We start from the raw sequence: 16,306 nt of genomic DNA, 5'->3' as shown, positions 1-16,306 counted from the left end.
ATCCTGAGGACTTCGAGCTGATAGTCACCGACATGATCAGGACGTTGGCCTCTCAAGGTGTACGCCATGCTGAAGTGTATATTAGCTTCAACCATATCCTAAGGGAGAAGACCACTACTGTAGAGGCAGCCATGGCGGCCGTCGAGAGAGCCAGGATTCAAGGCGAGCAAGAGTACGGAACCACTATTTTCTGGATCGTTGATGCTGTTCGACAATTTGGACTGGAAGATGCGGCGGTCGTTCTCAGCAAGGCCGTAAAACTAAAAGAGACCATGCCTTCCATTGTTGGGATTGGCATTGGCGGTAACGAGGAAGCTGGACCTGTTGCCGACTTTGCGGAATTCTTTGCGAGAGCCAAAAAGGCCGGTCTACGAGTCACGGCCCATGCCGGTGAGGCTGTCCCAGCCTTTTCAATCTGGGACGCGCTCTCTGCGGGGGCTGAACGCATTGGTCACGGGCTGACGGCTGTATCTGACCCTGAGCTGGTCAAAGTGCTCAAGCAACGACAAACTCCTCTGGAGCTGTGCGTGACAAGCAACGTCTGCACTGGTGGCATTCCATCTCCTCGAGATCACCCGGTTCGAACCTATTTTGACAACGGCCTCATGATCTCCCTTAACACTGATGATCCACCTATGTTTCGAACGACGCTCCTGAACGAGTACGAGTTAGTGCAGAAGGAATTCGGCTTCTCTGATGAGGACATGGTCAAGCTCGCAAGAAATTCCGTCCAGTCGAGCTTTTTAACCGAGACGAGGAAGCGGAACTTGCTTCATGAGCTCGACAACTTCTTGTCGAGCAAGACATAGCCAATGAAGACTTGCTGGGTGGGATAAGCTCCCGTATTATTCAACATGCGTTGGACCTGAAGAGCTACAAGATCTTTGGCTGATGATTGCGGAGTATGCAGCCTTGTGGTTCTCTCCTGTGCGTTCATGGTGCTGTTGTATCGTTACGATAAAAGCTGTTCACACGCTGAAGCTCTCATGGGATCCAGGAAAAACGGTTAGAAAGGATCGATTCAACTAGTCCTCACTTGCAGGCACCATCAACATCGCCGAGCGATCAGGACAACGGAGCAGGGCTATGGTAATATACATACTGTATCTCCTTTTCCACCATGAAGCTCGGCATGTGTCCGTAGACCGAACTCCTCTCTCGCAAATAACTCCGAAAACGATGAACACATCAGCAGCTGGCTGAGGTCTCGCGTTTCTTGTAATGTAAGCTCCCGAACTATTGCGACCTCCCGCTTGAGTTGTTTGTCGTCCGTCAGCATGCTGACCTTTCTGGCAGGCCCTACGAGGACATCGATGGTCATCCTCACAAGAGACGACCGCAAAAAGGGCAGAGTTAATGAGGAAATAGGGCTGGGATAGGGCTCAACATCAGCCGTTTCATGAATATACAGGTCGCAAGCCAGCCGCACGACTAAGTGAGAAATCTTTCTGCGGACGCCTTCAATATGTTCGGCGAGATATTACCCTTTGGCTTGCTCGCTTTCTGTCTGATACCGGTTGCATTCGTCTGCTACTCGGTCATCCCTGCAGCCACATCACCCTTACGTAACGTTCCAGGGCCATTCTTAGCACGATTCACTAGGCTCTGGTTCTTCCAGAGCACATGGAGAGGTCAAGCACATTGGGAAAACATTCATCTACACCGGAAGTATGCACCTGCAGGCTCCTTCTACGCACCAGTCGTGCGATTGGGACCCAACCTGTATTCCATATCTCGACCCGAGAGCGTGGTCTACGGAATCAGCAGCAAGATGCCCAAGACGTAAGTATTGAGGGCCTCCCTAAGGACGTGAGCGAGGGCTGAATCTCATTCGACGAGCAGCTCCTTCTACAATACATTCAAGCATCCTGATATGGAGCCGGGATTGTTGGCTCATCGCAATATACGAAAGCACGCCGAGATGAGACGGAAGTTCCAGAGTATGTACAGCATGAGCAGCTTGTTGCGCTACGAAAAATACGTGGAGACGACACAGGACGTCTTTCAACAGAGGTTGGGTGAGATGGTCAAGAGTGGCAAGACGGTGAATATGCATCGTTGGATACAGTGTTACGCGTTCGATGTTGTGAGTCTGTGATTTCGATTTGTGGGAGCAGAGCTGATCAGACAGGTTGGCAATATTACGTATAATAAGCGATTCGGGTTCTTGGACGAAGGCAAAGACATTGATCATGCCTTATCATCGCTCCATGCCCAGACAGTGTACGGAACACTCGCGGGGATCTACTCATGGGCGCACCCCATCCTGTACAGAATCCTGGAGCAGATGCCCGGCTCCGGAGCGGCTGGACGCACGTTTCTGATGAAATTCGCGCAGAGACGTGTCTCCGAACGGGAGATCGAGCGAGCAGCGGAAGAAAAGGACGGCAAAAGACACATTCCCGCTGATGGTGCGCCCCGAGACTTTCTAGACCTCGCTATAGACGCTGAACGGGATCCTGAGAAGAACATGACCAAGTTCGATGTCTTCGCGGTCGGCCTTGCGAACATTCTGGCTGGATCTGACACGACTGCCATCAGCCTTAGCAGCGTCTTTTGGCATCTTACTACTACTCCGCGTGCTATGCAGCGGCTGAGGGCGGAGCTGGATCAGGCTATAGCAGAGGGCAAGATGCTGGGCCATTTCTTCCCAGAAGGCACCGAGATTGGCATCAACTCATGGGTCGCGCACTATGATGAAGATATCTGGGGCTCGGACGCCACTTCATTCAAGCCTGAGCGTTGGATCGAAAGCGATGCTGCGAAGCTCAAGCTCATGGATAGCTACTTCATGCCATTTGGTCTGGGGAGTAGGACATGTATCGGACGACACATATCGATGCTCGAGATGTGCAAAGTCATTCCGATGGTCATCTCACAGTTCGATTTCGATTTGGTCGACAGAATGGAGAGGTTCGAAACGGTGGACATTTTCCTTGTGAAACCGAAGGACTTTCGGGTGGTCGTTCGAGCTCGGTCTCAGTAGTCGATGCTGACTTCAGCGCCAGCTCAATCGGCGGCAGGCCCGCCGTGTCTTTCGCGAATGACGAAGGCAGTATCACCATCCACAAGCCTTATCCAGAGCCTGTCCTGGAGCCTGTCATGCTGCGAGGTATTGGAAAGCGGATGAAGAAGTGGTTTGGTTGGTAGTTTGAGCAGTTCGTTCTAAGCAGAAGGAGGCCGAGGATATCTAATCGTCAACTTGTAGTAGCATGTAGACCGGCTTTCAGCTCCTAGTAGCGTTAGAAAGTCTCGAAGAGATCGTGTTTTCGATTCAATGACGACGAAAAGTTTTCGCCAAGGTCCAGTAACAGTGGGCCTCCTCAAATGACGCCCCTATCCTCAGCAGGCGAGCTCTCGGCGTCCCACTCCGTGAAGCCCCGATCACGGCCAGTAGATGGCAAGCGACTGCTACTCGCGCTTCGCACGGAGCTTGCCGAGGGACGAGTAGACGTGGCCGATGTGTGGGCTCTCCTTCGGGGCTCTAGCTTCGCTCGGTGGAAGACAATGTTGGAGATGCAAACACAGCAATGTTTGTCTGGCAGCTTGTCCATAGCCAGCTCACTCCTCTTCACCCTCCTCCCCACCAACATCCCCCTTCCCCTCAGCCGGCGCCCTCTCCATCTGCTTCTGATACAGACCCGCCAAAAAGGCATTCGAACTCGCCTCCTCAATGCTCTTATCCTTCCTGAGTTTCAGAAATCTCGGAAACCGCAAGCTCAAGCCCCTATCCTCGCTCACCAGCCCAATGGCGGCCGTATACGTCGGACTCAACGTGATATCCGCAAAGAGCATCTCCCATACTTCTTGCGGTTCAAACCAAACGTCTGGCTCGCCGCCGTATTCGACATATGAGGGACGAGAGATGACATTGGGTCCGCCAGGATCATACTTGGCACGGTTAGCTTTGTAGAAGGCGTCGGTGAAGCCGGAGATGCATTTAGTGACGACTTCAAGGCTGCCGGTGTCTGGATTGCGGCAGGCGAGGAGGATGGGTGACCACCACGCATTCTTGCGTCCTTGGCCATGCCATCCACCGACGGGAATTAGGTCGATGGTGTCTGTCTGCGTGTTGTAGTCCTTTTTCACTTTGAGCCATGAGTCGAGACGCTTGTCGGGTTCGTAGGTGGAAAGGAGGGCTTTGCGGCGGCCGGACTTCTTCTCCTCAGGCTCATCGGCAGGGTCTTTGTCGCCAGGCTTGCTCTTCGCTTTCTTCCCCTTCTTCGGCTTTGGTGCAGGTTTTGGAGCTGACACTTCTTCAGCAGGCTCCACGTCCATCTCTGCCTGGAGCTCAGGATTGGGCAGATTGTCTAACACTTTGACCATGATCCCTTCACATTTGATGTCTGTGGCCTGCTTGAAGAAGTCGCTGACAGCGTCGCCGTCCGCCGAAGTGGCATCAAAGCTTTTCACCCAGGTGAAATGGTTAGGAATCTCAATGAACAAGCTGCGAAGCAAATTTCGTCTCTCCCGGAACGATCGATCCAGCAGCTCCTCTCCGTTCAAGTACATGAGATCGAAAGCGAACAGACAGACATCCACCTTGACGCTTTGGATGACCACGTCCTTCCTTGCTCGATTCGCCAGTATCTGAAAGGGCTTCAAATCTCCAGACCCTCGATCCACAGCGACGACTTCGCCCTCCAGGATGAAGCTGCTGACTCCCTCGCCGCGAATCTTCGGTACCAATGCAACCAGATCGGGGTACTTCTCAGTCATGACTTCGAGATGTCGCGAGAAGATCGTGACTTTGCCGTCTTGATCGCAATGCACCTGAGCACGCTGGCCGTCGTATTTGAACTCGCAGCTGAAGTCGCGGCCCTGCAACTTGGTGAGCATCTCCCCCAAATCGCGGGTGATGCCTCCTAACATAGGCCGCAGAGGGATGTGCATTGCCAGCCCGCATCGTATTAGCAGCTCATCGTCAATGCCAATGTCGATGAGTGTAGGAACCAAGTCGTTATAATTGGGTCGACGGGCAAAACTGGCTTTTACCAACTCCTCACCATGAGAGTAGACTTCGGCCAAGTCCTGCTTGCTGAATTTTCGAAGTTCGTCTCTCGATTTCGTTGCATACGAGGATCCTGGTGGCTTGGAAAGCAAGAACGCGCGAGACAGAGCAATGAGCATAGTCGTCTTCACAGCGCCAATTCGAAGGTGTTGCACCAAAGTACGAACAATGTATCTGCTCTCTTCGGCACCTCTAGCATCTTGCACCAATCTTTCGACGATTCGCTGCTTGACCTCTTGACAGCCCTGTCCTTTTGCATTGGCAATCTTGTGCAAACTTTCGTAAACGCCCTTGATGGTGAGAGGCTTCGGCTTGCGAAGTGTGAGACTTTGTCGTTTCTTGGCCTCAAATGCCACATCTCCCGCATCGCCGTACTTGTTGTATAATGTCTTTAGCGAAGAATTGTCCAGTCCGCAGACTTTTTTCAAAGCCTTAGAGATGGCCGAACCTCCCAGTCCGAGCTCGATGTCGACGTATGGGGGAGATATGGCGTTGGTCGCTAGCCAGACAGCGGGAAGCAACGAGTCTGGATCACCTTCAATGAGGGTACGAATCAAGTTGACAAGTGTATCAACAATCTTGATTCGTGATTGCGTACTGTTGACGAGGACGAAGCAGTGAGTGAGCAAGGCATATGTTGCCAGCCCACCTTCAGAAGCCCACTGCTTCTTCAACTCAGGTATGTACTTTTGAGGATCGAATATGAGAGGCGACTCGTCGAACGGAATTTCATGGGATACGGTGTCTTCCTCGGCGGTCGCGGATTGCAGGGAGAGCGTGTTCTTCTTGCCCATGGCCGCGAACGCGTTATTGGTAGCTGAAGTGGTGTTGCCTGTGCCATTTTCGCCTTCCCCCTCATTTGAAGCCTTCTGAGGAGATTGGAGGCCATCCGCCACCATGTGTTCGGTGAGTACTTCCTGATCTTCTTGTGCTGTGGATTCATGGCCGTTTGTCTGCTGAAGCCTCTCCTCTTCATCCCATTGCGCCTGTAGCTTGCGCGCAAGCTGTTCATCCGTCAACTCTTCATCGCTGCCGCCAGTTGCTTCCACATCTGTGCCCGTATGATGGTCCTTGGCCTGCTCTTTCACGGCAGTCTCTCCATCTGGTTTCGCTTCCTTCTCAGCTCGCTGCTTGCCAAAGAAGTAGTCCAAGCTCTTGACCGGCTGTGGCGAGGCCTGGTAGTCGTTCTTCTTTCGCCGCTTGCTCGGCGTGCTCATCTTGGCGATGCTGATGCATTGTGGATGGATCACATGTCAATCAGAGACGGAACATTCACCTCGACGCGGTCAGAGCTGGACGACGCGCTGGGCGACGTCATGGATTGAGCACGGACCATATCAGTCTCGATTTGGTGTACGTCCAGTCGACTTCCTCCTTTCATCTCCCTAGAAACATCAACACTGCGCTTTGCATCAGTCGCTGGCGTGGAACATGCATCATGCCACCACTCCGATGAGGAAACACGGAGCGTAGTTGCTCCGAATCATACCAGTCGGATTTTCCATTGACGAGTGGCCTGAGCATTACCACGCGTGGCGCTTGAGTACACAGCCGTGTTGAAGCTTGATCCTAGACATGGATACTTCTCGCACTGCCTCACCTGCTCAGTGATAATACGTCGTCTCGGTTAGAGCGTCATATTAGGGCCTTGACTGTTGGGGCCAGAGTTGTCCACGAGCTTTGCAGCCCTACCAACACGAGTTGGAGGAACCTGGCAGGATGACTTGACGTGTAGGATTCCTTGCATGATTCCATACCTACTGTCCAGCCGTTCCTCTTGGAAAGCTACGCTTGCGAGACTCGCTGACAGCTCACAGCCACTTCTTGCGAAGAAACAGCGGACCCGCAGACCCAGTTTCAGCTCGCTTCGAAGAGCTGTGGATAGCTTCATCTCAACCTCCCCTTTGAGACTGACAGCAACTTTCGCCGCCCGCACACCTCAACTATAAACACGGCCTCGCTTTAGCATTCGCTTCTTGCACCGGATTCGTGCGTAAACGCTAGACGAGTGAGGCATCCTGCCAAGTATATGTAAGCCCAGACTTCTCAGCTGACCAAGTCCAATGCGACGCCTGCCTCCATGGACGTACGACTAATTGTCTCACAGGCTGAATCTCAGCTAACACATTTAAGACTCCGCCTTGTGGCAGTATTTTGGGAGGCGTTCATCTCGTACTACTCCACATCATATCTCGGTCCCTGCTGCAAGAATACAACATGGGTGCTAAGCAGAATGCCACTGCGTCGGACGTCGATTCGCTGAAGAAGCTCCTTTCAGGAACTGGTGCCCAAGTCTTTGGTCCTTCAGACGATGGCTACTCAGCCACAGTCGAACGATGGTCGAGAGCAGCAGAGAAGCCTGCTGGGGTATCTGTTGTGCCAACCACAGCGGAGGAGGTCTGCAAATGTAAGAAAAATTGATAGAGAGATCTTCGCTAACATTGAGAAGGTGTCCATCGCTGTGAAATATGCGACCGAGCACGATTTGGATCTCGCTGTCAAGGGCGGCGGTCACTCCACCGCAGGCGCCAGCAGCACCGACGGCGGAGTACTGATCAATCTTAGCAAGATGCGTAACGTCAGTGTGGACGCCGATAAGCAATTACTGCACGTCCAAGGTGGCTCTCTATGGCACGACGTTGATCAAGCAGCCTGGAAGCATGGATTGGCAACCGTAGGAGGCACTGTCGCAGACACTGGCGTTGGCGGTCTTACTCTTGGCGGCGGCTACGGCCATCTTACAGGCTCCCGTGGTCTCGTCATCGACAATGTCGTCGGTGCTACTGTGGTGCTTGCCAACGGAGATATCGCCAAAGCGAGCAAAGATCAGAATGCGGATTTGTTCTGGGCTTTGCTAGGAGCGGGACAGAACTTTGGGGTGACCACCGAATTCGTTCTGCAAGCGTACCCACAAGGCGAAGTCTTCGCAGGCATGATGGTCTTTCCTCCCACACCTGACAATATCGAGAAGATCGTTGCTACAGCAAACGATTTGTACACCGTGAAAGACGGTCCCAACGGTCCTGAGACCAAAGCGAAAGGCCGATGTGGCTCACTCCTCGCACTTGCAAAGCCGCCCCCTGCAGAGGGTCACACCATGATCCTCGTATTATTCTCATTTTTCGGTACGGAAGAAGAGGCCAAGGAAGTCCTGAAGGGCTTCTATGACATCGGACCTTTTCAAAACACAGCCGCGATGCAGCCATACCCCAAGGTCAACGACCTGGTCCCAGCCGTCATCGGCATGCGAAGCAGCATGAAAGGCGCCGCATTTGTCCTCCCAATTCGAGCAGAATTCGTGAGCAACGTCATTGCCAAATACGATGAATTCCTCGGATCGAATCAAGATGCGGCACCGAGCTTGATCGCATGGGAGCTGTACGATCCCGTCAAGGTGACTGAACTTGATGCCGGCAGTTACGCAAACCGAGGCTACCATCTCAACGGCTTGGTTATGCCGACATGGGGCAGCAAGGAGAACGACCAGGCCTGCAGGCAATGGGCTCGAGACGTTTCGAACTTGTTCAAAGAGGAACTTCAGGCTCATGGTGAGGAGCCTGGCAAGGGTATTGAGCGTGTTGTGGGGAGGAGAGGCCATAAGGGTGCCGTGATGCTGTACGGCAACTATGATGTGAGTCTGAAACACGAGTTCTAAACAATCCTTACTAACACCAAACAGCAATACGATGAGATTTCGAAAGACATCTTCGGCGAGAACTATGAGCGGTTGCAGCAGATCAAAGCCAAGTACGATCCGACCAACATGTTCAATAAGTTGTTCGCCATCACACCGGCGCCGGCAAAGCTATAATAACTAGACTTGGTCCACACGACATATCTACTCTACTCAATCATAATGACTCTTTCTATGTTGCACATACCTGCTGACCTGTTCATCGGGGATTTTCGGGCTGCCTTCAGAAAGAAATGCGAACCCGGTGGCCGGGTGCCGATCTGTGACACATGAGCTATACGAACACGAAAGCTGAGAACAGAACTGATATATCAAGTAGATACCACGCATAGCCTACCAAGCATACAAGCAGCATACCAGCTTCACGCAGAAATACATCACCACCACCCTTGACGCGAACACACGAATCAACCTGCAACCGGCAACCAAGACAAAAATGACCCTCCTCCTCACCCGCCAACTCGCCCACTTTCCCAGGTCGACTCCCCGCCTCTCATCAAAACGACTCTACAGCACATCTCCAAAACCAAACCCAAAGACCAAGCGCGAAGAAGATACACCGGAAATCCCCTCCTTCAGCTTCAAAGACCTGGGAGCCAGCCCGACCGTCAAAGCGGTCGTGTATCTGGGGATCGGAATCATTGCCACGGCTGAGACGTATACGTATAGTATGTGGGCTTGGAATTGGTGGAAGAGGAGAGGGGAGGGAAGAGTTGGGGAGCAATGAGGTTGAGTGTTGGGAGTTGGGAGTTGGATGGGTGTACGGGTACCGCTTCCTTCCTACCATAAGTGTAATCTCATCTCTGGCGTACGAATCACGATACCATCGTTGCTGTTCACGACAGACGTTATGAAGAGACGTCACCATCGCCATCCAAACGTTGAACAGAGACGTCACGCATCGTCCATCAACATTTTAGTTCAGGAACAAGCGCCAACGTACCCGCTAGCGCCCGGGTTGCCGCCAACTGCCGAAGGAGGGAATCCCTGTTTCAGATCGCGCTGGAAACGAAAGCTGGGATGTCCCTGACCACTCGACCAGACTTCACTCTTCATAAGTCCAACACGCCAATCGTCACAATACGAGGAAAAATTCTTTCGCGCTGGTGAGAAAGCCGCGCAATTGTTTGCCAGAGTGGGTTTTATGCGCTGGCTTGTCAGCCCGACGTTCCACCCCCTGTATCAGATCTACGCGTGGACGGGCTAGCGGGTTCAGCGTTTTGTACACACACGTCACGCCGTTGGGGAGAGAAGCGCCTTTGGGATGTTGCCGGAGTCTTGAGAAAGAAAAAAAGCAGAAGAAAGGACGCGCATGAGTGTGCTGGATGTTACCTAATGTATGTGTGACGAGAGGCAGCTGACATTTGGTGAAAGGCAGGGTCATTTTGCTGAGAGGTTGGCATTTGAGGCTGTCACGAGCCAGAGGATCAAAGAACTTGCTGGCATGTCTTTGGCCTGCAGCATGATGATCAAAGCACGTGTGCACGGTGAACTGAACCGGCCTTCCGGACGACCTTTGCTGTTGCCAGCGGAATTGCAAGAGGTGTTCGTCCAAGAGAGCTGCGACCGCCACATGTGAGAAGTCTGCATGAGCATGGTCGACTTCTAGGCCATCCACTGCAAAAAGAAACCGCTGTTACAAGAATGGCGGCGCCGCTCCTGTTTCAAAAGGCTGTGGAAGCTATTGTTGGTGGGTAGACAGCAAGCCCCAAAAAAACGTTGGTTCGTCTCACTTCACGCCCGAGCCTCCTGCATTGGCCCCCTAAGGATTCGCCTGCTTGCCGTTTTGGGCTTTAGCGTCTCGAGCAGGTCGAACAAAACAATACTCCGCCCTCTGCATGCAAGCACTCGGCCTCTTCCTTGCATACTGCTCTCTGTGTGTTTCCTGACCATTGTGTGTTGCTTCTCTCTCTTTTTGGTTGTTGGTACATTATCACGCTTTTCTTGTCACTCGTTGCACGCCATTTCTGGCAACACAGTCACTTCCTAACCACAATACCAACCATCTGTACCGTCATTACGACTTTTCTTTAGAAATACAGCCACGACTTCGAAAGGCTGCAGCGCGCACGAGGCCGGTCCCCGTGTGTTTCAACCTCCTTCAACCGGACATTCCAACATTACAGCCTTTCTGGGCGGAGACCCGACGTCAGCCTTTGATTTCTTCGTTCGCAGCCTGCCAACGTATACGTTATCAGTACCCGGGGAGCGACAACTTTCTTTGGAGCTTGGACTTTTTCACGACTTTCTTTCTCGGACCACATCATGATTAACACGATTCTTCTCGTTGCCGGCCTGGCTGTCCAAGCACTTTCAGCACCTTTGCCACAACGACTTCTGCCCAGAGCGGAAGTAAGGCCCAAGGTCAAAAGCACAAACTATGCGGCCAATGTAACAGATCCCTCATTAAGCCGCGACTCGTGCGGGTCATCGCGAGTAGGCGGCCGAGCACTGTGGACTTGCAGAGACACCACTCTGTACGACGCTGGCAAGGACGAGTGCAGTTTGCCACTCGTCACCAACACTGCAAGCTGGACGAACATGGACATGACCAAAGGCGGGCCTCACTTTGAGACGGGAGCTGTCGGCGCTGGTTCGTCTGGATCGAACAACATCTTGAAGATGTACGGGAACAACGCATACAGCTTGAACACGTACTTCCAAGTGCTAGAAGATGAATGTCCTACGAATGGCGTTTGCCCCGATAGCAGCCGATGGGCGATATGGCCGGACCAGCCGCCCGTCATTACTGACTCTGCAATGGACGGGGGCGCGACCGGCTATACCTGGATTGCCAAATCCCACTTGCGGGAGTTGACCAGCCTGAACGCTGAGCCAGCCCATACACTGTACAAAACATCGTATACTCCAGGCTTAGACCCCAACGCCCTGCCCACCGTCAGCGTCGTGGATTCTCAATTCTGGAAAGAAGGCGAGATCGGTTTCGGTCAATACGGCAGCGTCGTCCGCGACAATACCCTCTACCTCTACGGACAAACGGACGCAAGCAAAGGCACTGTCCTGGCCAAAGTCCCGACCTCCTCTGTCGAAGACCGCTCTACCTACCAATACCACGTCAACGGCGCCTGGACGTCCACCATGCCAGGCATCAACGACACCTCTGCCATCATCCCCAACGCCGGCGCCGGCGGCCAAGGCACTTTCTACTACTCCACCGCCTACCAATCCTACATCTGGATTGGCCAACAAGCCATCTCCGCCTCCGCCGACTTCTACATGTCCACCGCTCCAGCACCCGAGGGGCCATGGATTGAGCCGTATCTCATCTTCCAGGGCAAGAATGGGGATGATCCCATCGGTGGATACAGTCTGCAAGCACATCCGGCGCTGTTGCCCAGCGGGGATGCCAGTGAGAAAGGAATTTACATCAGTTGGACGCAGCAGTTTGAGAAAGAGAGCTATGGAGCGGTTTATAACACGCCGTTGGTTTGGGTGGAGTTTGAATAGATTGTCTTGCACTTTGCGGGAGTTTTGGGCCTGGGATTATAGAGGATAGATACCAATTTGAGATTTCCAGTTCTACACGATCCTGGATCGATCGTTACCTCAAGATTCGCGCTTGAATGACTATGGTTCTCGCCCACGTGTTTCGCCTCCCGCGTGGAGGCTGACGATTGCCTAGCCTCTACAGCCTAAGATGGAGAAATACCGGCCTACTCACCTCCTACAGAACATTACCAATCCAATCACACACCGCCGTAGCCTTGCGGAAGTTCCCAACACGGACGCGCGTGTTGCACCGAGCCGACACTACGCCCATTCGCAGAATCCAAAGACTCGTCCGAAAACGAGGAACATCGCCAATGGAACGACGGCGATGCGAAGTCGATTTCTTTTTTTTTTTTTTTTTCGAACACGAATTCGACTGCTCTAAAGTGCGCTGATAAGCTAGAGAACCTCAGGCTGCAAGAACTCACCAAACGCCTATAAAACCTGCATTTCTAGATCTGTCCTTCTCCACCCACAACTTCCTATCCAGGCAAACGATCTCCAGAACGGTCCACACACCTCCCCACCCAAAAATGAAACTCACCCTCCTCACCACCCTCCTCAGCCTAGCCTCAGGCTCCCTCGCATGGTTTGTACGTCCTCGCTCTCTCTCCAATCTTCCAGTGTCCTTCTTCTAATCTCCCTAGAACTGCGAGCTTGCCAAAGGAGGCGACTATGGAGTCTGCTGGGCCAATAACGGCGATGAAGGGAATTTCGCTTGCGTCTCGGTGAGTTCGGTTGTGTTTATGAGCGAGAGGGTTCAGTGGAGCTGATTTTTGTTGCTAGACAAATCCGTGCAATACTGCTGGTAATGGGTGCACTCCGATCGGGGCAGGACTTGCCAGTTGTTCGTAGAGAGTAATGGTGGGTTAGGATTGGAGGGGAATGTTGCGGTGGAAATGGGTTTGGGTGGAGGCACAGCGGTTATGTTAGAAAGGGGGGAAATATAGACCGTTTGTTGGTCCAGTTGAGTTGGTTAAGTTCGCTGGTGGAAATTTTGTACACCAGTGTGGTGGATGTTCCGCAAAAGCGAACGAGGCAATAAACGCGCGGCCATAGAGGTACTAGCTAGACACAACAGGCTTACACTAAAGCAAGCTTCTAGTCTTTGTTTTCTTTTCTAATGTTGGTATTTGGCAACTTCCTATGTAGGTAACGATCGACAATGAATTCACTTGCACGACGAATTACATTCAAGTTTACATTTGCCTGACGTTTCTAAGACAACTCCCCTGAATACTACAATACAAAATATGGACTAGATGCAAAAGCTCATGTTCCACCGAAGATAAGATCCGAAAAGCCATCAGCAGCTCATTTTTCGTCAGGGCCAAAGTCCTTCGGATTTCCCTGCTCGTCGGTGACCATGCTCTGCGCTTGTTGGAACATCCTCTGTATATGGTCGGTGATTTCCTTGAAGATGGGTTTCTCGGGCTTATCGCTGTCATGATTCTGCCACATGTACGCAGTACAAGCCATGGCACCCGGCTCTTTTCAAGGTGATGAGACTATCTATGGGTTATTGACGGTGGAAGGTACATGTTAGCGCTTGACGAGAGAGAGCTTCTTACCAATAGTCGAGCTATCTTGCAGCCTTGTGAGCTAATGGCGAGGCTGTTGTGCGCGAGAAGACGACAAACATTACACGGAGGAAAGTTTCCATGCTTTTCCGGATCTGTGGATGGGAAGAGGAAGGGGGTGTTGGGTTGGTCAATGTGCAACGTGAGAGCCCCTGGCATAGTTTCCAACGTCTTCGGCTTGTCTTTGAGACTTTTGCCCGCACTATCCGCCGTTTCCATCGCACGGACATCGCACGCAAATCGAGTCGCATGTGATCATTCATTCGGGCCCGAAAAGCTATCATGCACCGACTGTTCATCAGGATTGAACGATATTCAGTGTTTATGGACCAGAAATTGTGTGGAAGGTCTCATGCTTGATAGGTTCGCCCTCAGCGGAGTTCGCGGCAATGGCCAAACGGTGACGATGAGCCTGTTCTGATGGTGATGCTGGCGACGACTCAATTACGTAGTTTGACGAGGCTGTAAGGTCTCTGGCAGCGGCATCATGGATAAAAGGAAGCACATCAACAAGACGGACTGACGTTGCAAAGCCGTCGGTCACTTCGAGAGCAACCATGTCGATAACCGCATGGAGAGCACTTTTGACGGTGCAGTTTTTCCTCACTTTGGCCACCAACGCTGTTCCAACACCCGTCTCACATGCTCTCAACACGACGTCCTCCTCCACACAAACGCCGACTTGCGCTCATAGCAGCCTGAACCGTGGATGTTGGGACAACGGCTTCAGCATCAACGACGACTTCGATCAATACCATCCAGCCACAGGCAAAACGGTCGAGTACAGCCTTGAGATTACGAACAGCACTTGCAACCCAGATGACCACGGTGCACGAATCTGCATGCTGGTCAACGGTCAATACCCTGGACCAACTCTGCGAGCGGCATGGGGAGATCAAATGATCGTACATGTCAAGAACAGCATGCAGGATAATGGCACTACGATACACTTCCATGGCGTCAGGCAGTTGGACACGAACGCCGCTGATGGGGTGCCTGGTGTTGCGGAGTGCCCTATAGCGCCTGGCAAAGAGAGAACGTACGTGTTCAATGTGACTCAGTTCGGGACTGGGTGGTATCATTCGCATTTTTCTGGTGAGCTCTTTGATTCATGAGAAGCGACCAAAACTGATCTATGTCAGCACAATACGGGGATGGCGTTGCAGGACCGATTGTGTTCGATGGTCCGGCGACTGCGAACTATGATATCGATTTGGGACCTTACCCTGTCAATGAGTGAGTGAACCGTTACCCGCAGCAGCCTTTCATTTCTAACATTATTGTGAAGGTGGTACTACCGCACAGCCTGGCAAGCAAGTTCGCTTGCCATTCAGGCCATACAGACGATCGGCAAGCCACCTGCGGCCAACAACATGCTCGTCAATGGGACGAACGAGAGTGCGAATGGAACAGGGACATATAACCAAGTCACTATCGAGCAAGGCAATCGATACCGTCTGCGAATTATCAGCATGTCCGTGGATAACTACATGCATGTCTCGTTGGACGGGCATCGAATGGAGATCATTGCTGCGGACTTTGTACCCATCAAACCCATCTTTGTGGAGTGGATCTTCCTTGGGGCAGGCCAGGTGCGTAGAATATGGCAAAGACGTCGAATCCAGATGCTGATCCTCCTTGCAGAGATACGATGTGATCATCACGGCAAATCAGCAACCAGCAAGCTATTGGTTCCGCACTGAAGTCGCGAAAGAATGCCGCAACAATAATGACTGGCACGGTCGAGCCATCTGGTCCTACTCGGGTTTACCCACGAGAACTCCAAACAGCACAGCCTTTCCCGAGCCCACAGACTGCCTTGAACCTACCCCACTAACTCCTTACTGGCCTCAGACAGTGCCCCCAAAGCAACAACTGGGCACCCTCCAAGTCAACACAACTCACGCCGTGACCGATTACTCCAACAACGACTCCATGGTCGTCTGGGCGCTGGGCCAAACAATCGATGTCAATTGGTCTGAACCCACGCTTTCCTACATCCACTCGAATACCACTCAAGCCCTTCCCTCATTGTACAACGTCCTACCGACAGCTCCCTCAGGAGCCTGGAACTACTGGCTCATCCAACAACCACCCAACACGACCATCTCCGCCATTCCACATCCGATCCACCTCCACGGGCACGACTTCTTCGTGCTCGGCCAAGGAAATACGACGTGGGAGGGTAATATGACCAAATTGAACTTCGAGTCGCCGACGAGGAGGGATACCTCGACAATTTATGGGAATGGGTATCTCGCGATCGCGTATCGGTCGGATAACCCGGGAGCGTGGCTGATGCATTGTCACATTGCGTGGCACATTAACGAGGGCTTTGGTGTGCAGTTTTTGGAGGCACCGGAGGAGATCAAGGGGCTGGATGGGAGGGGCTTTGGGGAGGAGTGTGAGGCTTGGAGTGACTACTATGAGGGGGCGGATTGGAGGAAAATGGATTCGGGGCTGTGAGAGGAAAAGAGTCTATAGACCACCGCCAGTGAGGATCAAGTGATG

The 16,306-nt window shown here is 52.5% G+C and overlaps 8 protein-coding genes across 8 annotated transcripts; 7 read left to right on the top strand and 1 right to left on the bottom strand.

Moving 5' to 3' along the window:
* Nucleotides 1-131: 131 nt before the first annotated feature.
* Nucleotides 132-809, top strand: M409DRAFT_19431 (uncharacterized protein; the record flags this gene model as incomplete). Its single annotated transcript, XM_033804930.1, has 1 exon — nucleotides 132-809. The coding sequence occupies one exon, from the start codon at nucleotides 132-134 to the stop codon at nucleotides 807-809; it is 678 nt and encodes a 225-aa protein (XP_033671503.1).
* A 656-nt stretch (nucleotides 810-1,465) lies between these two features.
* Nucleotides 1,466-2,986, top strand: M409DRAFT_64291 (uncharacterized protein; the record flags this gene model as incomplete). The annotated part of the gene is made up of 3 exons (XM_033816008.1): nucleotides 1,466-1,782; nucleotides 1,843-2,086; nucleotides 2,132-2,986. The coding sequence occupies 3 exons, from the start codon at nucleotides 1,466-1,468 to the stop codon at nucleotides 2,984-2,986; spliced, it is 1,416 nt and encodes a 471-aa protein (XP_033671502.1).
* A 575-nt stretch (nucleotides 2,987-3,561) lies between these two features.
* M409DRAFT_64287 (uncharacterized protein) lies at nucleotides 3,562-6,228 on the bottom strand (the record flags this gene model as incomplete). Its single annotated transcript, XM_033816006.1, has 1 exon — nucleotides 3,562-6,228. One exon carries the CDS (start codon nucleotides 6,226-6,228, stop codon nucleotides 3,562-3,564), a length of 2,667 nt encoding a protein of 888 aa, XP_033671501.1.
* Nucleotides 6,229-7,228: 1,000 nt separating this feature from the next.
* Nucleotides 7,229-8,822, top strand: M409DRAFT_19428 (uncharacterized protein; the record flags this gene model as incomplete). Its single annotated transcript, XM_033804929.1, has 3 exons — nucleotides 7,229-7,408; nucleotides 7,461-8,642; nucleotides 8,691-8,822. The coding sequence occupies 3 exons, from the start codon at nucleotides 7,229-7,231 to the stop codon at nucleotides 8,820-8,822; spliced, it is 1,494 nt and encodes a 497-aa protein (XP_033671500.1).
* A 45-nt stretch (nucleotides 8,823-8,867) lies between these two features.
* M409DRAFT_19427 (uncharacterized protein) lies at nucleotides 8,868-9,432 on the top strand (the record flags this gene model as incomplete). Its single annotated transcript, XM_033804928.1, has 2 exons — nucleotides 8,868-8,957; nucleotides 9,025-9,432. The coding sequence occupies 2 exons, from the start codon at nucleotides 8,868-8,870 to the stop codon at nucleotides 9,430-9,432; spliced, it is 498 nt and encodes a 165-aa protein (XP_033671499.1).
* Nucleotides 9,433-10,970: 1,538 nt separating this feature from the next.
* On the top strand, nucleotides 10,971-12,173 carry M409DRAFT_51619 (uncharacterized protein; the record flags this gene model as incomplete). Its single annotated transcript, XM_033811851.1, has 1 exon — nucleotides 10,971-12,173. The coding sequence occupies one exon, from the start codon at nucleotides 10,971-10,973 to the stop codon at nucleotides 12,171-12,173; it is 1,203 nt and encodes a 400-aa protein (XP_033671498.1).
* Nucleotides 12,174-12,748: 575 nt separating this feature from the next.
* On the top strand, nucleotides 12,749-13,070 carry M409DRAFT_19425 (uncharacterized protein; the record flags this gene model as incomplete). Its single annotated transcript, XM_033804927.1, has 3 exons — nucleotides 12,749-12,808; nucleotides 12,863-12,943; nucleotides 13,002-13,070. 3 exons carry the CDS (start codon nucleotides 12,749-12,751, stop codon nucleotides 13,068-13,070), a joined length of 210 nt encoding a protein of 69 aa, XP_033671497.1.
* A 1,282-nt stretch (nucleotides 13,071-14,352) lies between these two features.
* Nucleotides 14,353-16,261, top strand: M409DRAFT_19424 (multicopper oxidase; the record flags this gene model as incomplete). The annotated part of the gene is made up of 4 exons (XM_033804926.1): nucleotides 14,353-14,890; nucleotides 14,938-15,031; nucleotides 15,084-15,387; nucleotides 15,440-16,261. The coding sequence occupies 4 exons, from the start codon at nucleotides 14,353-14,355 to the stop codon at nucleotides 16,259-16,261; spliced, it is 1,758 nt and encodes a 585-aa protein (XP_033671496.1).
* Nucleotides 16,262-16,306: the final 45 nt, after the last annotated feature.

The sequence above is a fragment of the Zasmidium cellare genome (genome assembly GCF_010093935.1).
Source record: "Zasmidium cellare ATCC 36951 unplaced genomic scaffold M409scaffold_7, whole genome shotgun sequence".
In the NCBI taxonomy this organism is placed as follows: domain Eukaryota; kingdom Fungi; phylum Ascomycota; class Dothideomycetes; order Mycosphaerellales; family Mycosphaerellaceae; genus Zasmidium; species Zasmidium cellare.
Note: the sequence above shows the minus strand (reverse complement) of the source record. Positions and strands in the feature narration are given on the sequence as shown.